Genomic DNA, 5,338 nt, shown 5'->3' with positions numbered 1-5,338 from the left:
GGTGAAGCCTGGGCCGTCATTAGTGAGGAGAGCTACCTCTGCAGAGGAAAAGTGCGGTGAAATGATGGGGGCCAAAGGTAATGAACCTATTTAGAAATCAATGCCAGTTTGTTGTCTCATTAGGAAGCCAAATGTCCATAATTAGATAGACAGACGGCAGATCGACAACTGTGTGTGTAAATGTGCATGTTGTACCTGTATTTATTACTTTTTGGGGACAAATTGTGATATCCCTGATAATCTTATGAGAACTAATATCTTTAAGGGGACAGTTGACTCACAATTGTGGAACGTAAACCCAATTTTAGGCTCCTGGTAGTTAAAAAAGAGGGTATACATAGATTACACATGAACTGATTAAAGGTTAAGCTTGATGCTATGGTTAAGGAGAAAATAAAATCAAAGATATTAATTGAGTGATTTGTACAAGTGCAGACACCTGTGTGTTTGTAAAAGACAGACTGCCCATGAGCAATGTAGTAGAGAAGTTTGGAGCTCTCCTGCCCTCATCTGGTCAAGAAAAGAACTGCAGTCAAGATAGTGGGAAATGACTGTACAACACGTATACAAAATCCATATACATTTATGCAAATGTAGTTTGGAAATGCTGAAGCAAATACTGTGATCACAAATTTAACATAAAAATCCCTCAGAATATTTCGATTTTACTAGCAAATTGTTACCTGTGATTGACAAAATCCGAACTGGACTTTTGGTTTGTTTATTAAAACTCATTAAAAAAAACATTTACATTTAATAAGACAGCTGCATAGTAATATTTACTTATCATTTTATGCTTCAATGTACAAACAATACAAAAAATATGTGTAGATTTTTCAGGAAATGTTAACATCTTGAATGGCCTGTGACCTTTCAGCAGTAGTAAATCTGTTAAAAAAATGATAAAAAAGGAGGACAAGAACACACAAATTCCATATGTAATTATCGTGCATAAAAATGATGCATAGGGCAAAGAGCCAATTATGATGGAAACACTGCAGCAAATGGGAGGAAAGTGCATAATGGCAAGGACTGAGAGTTGATTATGCAAATACCCCAGCTGCAAAGGAACAATAACTCTGCAAATTCAAAGACAAACCGGAACAAGCAGGGCTATTGTTTTGAATTAGCATATTTGCTTGACAAGTATAACCTGCTCATCGCATTCAAAAACACTGTGCTTGTATTCATAGAATATTACAAACATTGTTCTGGTTAAAAAAGAGCAGCACTGCTTTGGGTGGGAGTCTTTCATATTAATGTATTTTTTATAAATACAACATTAAAAAGCAATATAAAATAAATGCAGCAACTTCCTTTTATATATATATAGAAGCTGTAAAAAAAACTACTAAAACCAGCATTTAAAACTCGTTTTATCCTAATCCTTAAGCATCTATTGAAGGAATTATGCGAAAAGCATCCTTCAAAATAAATGTTATTAATTATTTCCTACATTAGTGTTTCCGTACAAATGACATTACATTCTACTTAAGCTATTTTTCTCCATAATGAAACCATAAGAACCTGTAAATGTAGATTTGTTTTGTTTGAAATCCCTGAGTGATGGCCACAACAGATCCAAACTTTCACTTTCTTAACAAATCTGCATACTAGTGTGACATCCGTCCAGGTAACAGGAGGAGCACCGACCCAGTGCAGGTATCAGTTTCTAGGCGTCAGAGGCTCCATCTCCACCGCCAGGTCATGGGGTCGAGGACTCTTACTTAACTCCATCACCCGCGGGACCACCGTGGTCCAACGATCTGCAGGGGAGAAAATAAATCGTTTCGACTTTAAAAAAGAATCAATATAACAGTGGTCCACTAGGATAAACGTAGTTACTGATGAATTTAGAAACAAACTGGTGAAAAACGTCACCTCTTCTTAAGCCTTTGATACTCTGCCGCAGCCCGTTGGTTTGACTGCTGTCACTTCTGCCTGGATCCTCATTGATTATTGCAAGGTTCTGGTTCCAGTGACACCAGTTTACTTCATCCACTCTGAAACATTCACAGTTTATGCAATCAATGAAGCTGTTTATTAAAATCTACCTGCTCAAAATACATACGTTTATGTTTATGTGTAGCAATCTAAAATTCCAAACTATCAATCTTTTGCTGCACATTTCACTGGAATGACAGGAAAACTATTTGGGTTTGTCGAGTGTAGAACACTAAGCATTTGTATTAACTGAACAAACTTCCTTATTATATATCAAAAGGTGAATAGTAGGGCTGGGTATTGCTGCATTACAACGGAGTAGAATCAATATTAATTTAGAAGTTCTCAGTTATATAATGCAATTAAATATTGATTTATTTCCCAAATGTTCCTTCCAAAAGCAACTTTGTTTGATCATGAACAAATTATAATATAACTTACAATTCAAACTGAACAAAAGTGAAACTTTCACTCATTAAATTATCAATTCCAACATAAACAACTAATAGAAAAACTTGCTTTTTGTCACATTAAAATCAAAAATTGGCTTTCAAATAGAAGGATTAGATTTGTTGAAGAGACATTTTTAAAGTATTGATTGACTCAATGTTTTAAATTAATTTTTTTTTTTTAAAATACAGTTTTAAAAATAAAAACGATGTGGATTTTGGAACGTAGAAAGTTATGAGACACCTGAAACACCAACGTCGATCTGGTGTGCCATCCAAATTCCTCCCAACTGTCACCATCTCACCAACTCGGAAAGACTTTCGCAGACAGACTGGGAACGAGCGCTCGATGTCCAGTATGGTTGTTGCCCACTGCAACAAAACATTTAGTAGAAATCTAAAGCTAAATAAATTCTTATAAAAGCATTTTAGCTTTTTATGTTGTTGATTCAGGTTAAAGTGTAACAATTATTGTTAAAAAAAGAGGTCCTTTTTGGTTTCATTTAAACATCTTCCAAACTTAAAGGGTAACCAAACCCTAAATGAACTTGTTTTGACTGCTGACTTCTATAAATGGGGTTTGAAAGTGTTGTTTGTTAGTCATTACCAAATTTTTGATAAATTCAAATAAACCTGTTAAATATAGTCAAAAACAACCTGTGTGCTGCCCCCTACAGGTTGAACCGAGATATTACATCTGAATTTTGTGATTGGTCAAACCATTAAAGTCCCTCGTCATGATCTGCAGCTCCACTAATGAAAACAGTCAAGCCCCAGCCCCTCTGACTGGATTTTTAAATTTCGGCTGTGGGTGGAGTCATCCTCCAACCTCCCTGTTTGGTTACCCTTTAATGTTTTACAATAAAACAGCAGAATATTTCTAAAAATAACAGAGATATCACCTGAAGCTTCCAGATCTTTTTGCTTTCCTTGGACACCTGTCCCACAGTCTCCCCCATCAAAGCGATCAACATGTTCAGCAGCAGCACAAAGGTGAGGATGATGTAAGTGACCAGCAGGATGAGGAAGACTTCTGGATACTGTGCGCTGTTGATCATTTCCAGGTCTCCCATCCCAATGGTGAGCTTGAACAGATCCAGTAGGAAAGTGCTAAATGTGCCTGGCTCTCTGCATTTGGGGTAGGTGGGGCAGCCTCCTTCACACTTCGGCCCGGACGTGGGGCAAACTGTCAGCAGGGACACCAGGGCTGTGGGATGGGAAAACATAAGGATGTTTAACAGACTGCTCAGCGAGATAGCTGAACTGTAGAACTCCTGTTTGCTCACCTGAAGCATATCCAATCATGAAGAGTAAATATACCAACAGAAACCTGAAGATGTCTTTGAGGAGAATCTACAACACAGCAGGAGAAACATTTGCAGAAGCTCCAAAGGACTGTGCTGCACTTTGTGATTGCTCATTGTCTTACCTTTTGGATCATGATGCTGTAGGTGCCGGTGAGCTTCAGACCTCTGGTGAAGTAAAGAGTGTTCATCCAGCCCAGCACGAGAGCAAACACCATCACAGAGACGTAGGCCTTAATGCCAGACAAGTACAGAGCAGCTGTGATGATAATCAGGACAGAGTAGATGAAGCTGGAAAGAACAGAGGAGAATTTGATCAATGAACAAAGAATCTAGGAAGAGGAGTTTGAAATTTGAGCAGAATGTAGAAATCACTCCTAATGATTCCAATTACCATGGATCACCAGAGTGCTCCAATGCTTTATGTTTGGATCGCGGGTTTAATTAAAGTTTTGTGCTATAAAACATGCCTGTGAAAAGGCTCAGAAACTAATTAGAGGACTCAATTAGGAGAAAGCTAAATTTGCCCTGGATACAATTTGTTGAGGCTTATGGTAAGATCTGCAAAAGGAGATCACGGCGACTCACTACAGAAGTTGAAAGGATCCATCCATAAATAAGGATTTCACCCCTGGGCGTTTTTTTAGGAAAAGGTCCTTAATCTGCAAGAACAAAAAGGGAAACATTTTTATCCTGTGGAACGACGGCACAGTCGTTATGGGAAAAAAGAACAAATGTGGGCTTACATTTGTGAGGAAGAAGAAGATTCCTGATGCCAGTGTTACAATCTCTCCAACCATTCTCAAGTAGTCTGCAGATGTGGTGTACGGGAACGGAGGGATCTTGTACCCCTCATTTATATGTACGCCATTTACAGAATTAGTCAGAGGCTGGAAGAAAACAGACTTGAAGGATCAATGAGGATCAGAAAATAAAGATGATTTCCTGAAAAAGATACAGAATCCTAACACAAATGCAGGAAAGCAATATTCAGGTAAAGATTAATAAAAAATGTTTAAAGCTATTGGTGGGTGAAAACATCGATTTTTAGAAACATCGATTATGATCCATATACAATTCTTAATCGTTTTATGTATTTTAAATAAACGAAAAATGTATATGATGTAAAGTAATAATAAAAAGTAGAACTAAATGATAACTGTTTTGTAATTGAATCGTTTCATAATCGAATCGCTGCCTCCTGGATCTTAACTGAATCACATCGGGAGGTGCCTCAAGATTTCCATCTCTACTTAAACCCCTTAACTGGTATCTTATGGGGTCCAGATGACCCCACCCTTACATTGACGTGTTCCAAGACAAAGGTGGAGAAGATTAATGTCTGCCACAGACATTAATGAAGATAAAAAATCCTTGAAAAAAAAAATAGGGTCCAGATGACCCCAGTTTTAATGTAAACATGCCAAGGATATCACAAGGGTTAATAAATATTGATGAAAAAACAAATCAAACCACTCTGGCAAAATTACATTAATTTAGCAAAATCATGAGTATTTTTTCAGGCATCAAGGGGTAAAATGGACAAAAACGAAGAAAAAAAAAACCTGATCGATCGATCATTTCCTGTATCTCTCCATGTCAAACAACTCTCAGGTGAAATGATGGACAAATATCATCATT

General features: G+C 37.3%; 1 protein-coding gene across 2 annotated transcripts in view; it reads right to left on the bottom strand.

Annotated features, from left to right (window-relative positions):
- Positions 1-705: 705 nt before the first annotated feature.
- trpv4 (transient receptor potential cation channel, subfamily V, member 4) overlaps positions 706-5,338 on the bottom strand; it is a 16,276-nt gene continuing 11,643 nt past the window's right edge. For both annotated transcript variants that reach the window (XM_036213565.1, XM_024276350.2), the window contains exons 11-18: positions 4,444-4,587; positions 4,286-4,359; positions 3,823-3,988; positions 3,680-3,746; positions 3,296-3,600; positions 2,638-2,765; positions 1,882-2,003; positions 706-1,766 (exon numbers count right to left, since the gene is read on the bottom strand). In XM_036213565.1, the coding sequence (XP_036069458.1) occupies positions 1,666-1,766; positions 1,882-2,003; positions 2,638-2,765; positions 3,296-3,600; positions 3,680-3,746; positions 3,823-3,988; positions 4,286-4,359; positions 4,444-4,587 (1,107 nt within the window). In that variant the 3' untranslated portion in view covers positions 706-1,665. The remainder of the gene's footprint in view (positions 1,767-1,881; positions 2,004-2,637; positions 2,766-3,295; positions 3,601-3,679; positions 3,747-3,822; positions 3,989-4,285; positions 4,360-4,443; positions 4,588-5,338) is intronic.

Source organism: Oryzias melastigma, linkage group LG9 (assembly GCF_002922805.2).
Source record: "Oryzias melastigma strain HK-1 linkage group LG9, ASM292280v2, whole genome shotgun sequence".
Lineage (NCBI taxonomy): Eukaryota > Metazoa > Chordata > Actinopteri > Beloniformes > Adrianichthyidae > Oryzias > Oryzias melastigma.
This window is presented reverse-complemented; position numbering and strand designations above follow the sequence as displayed.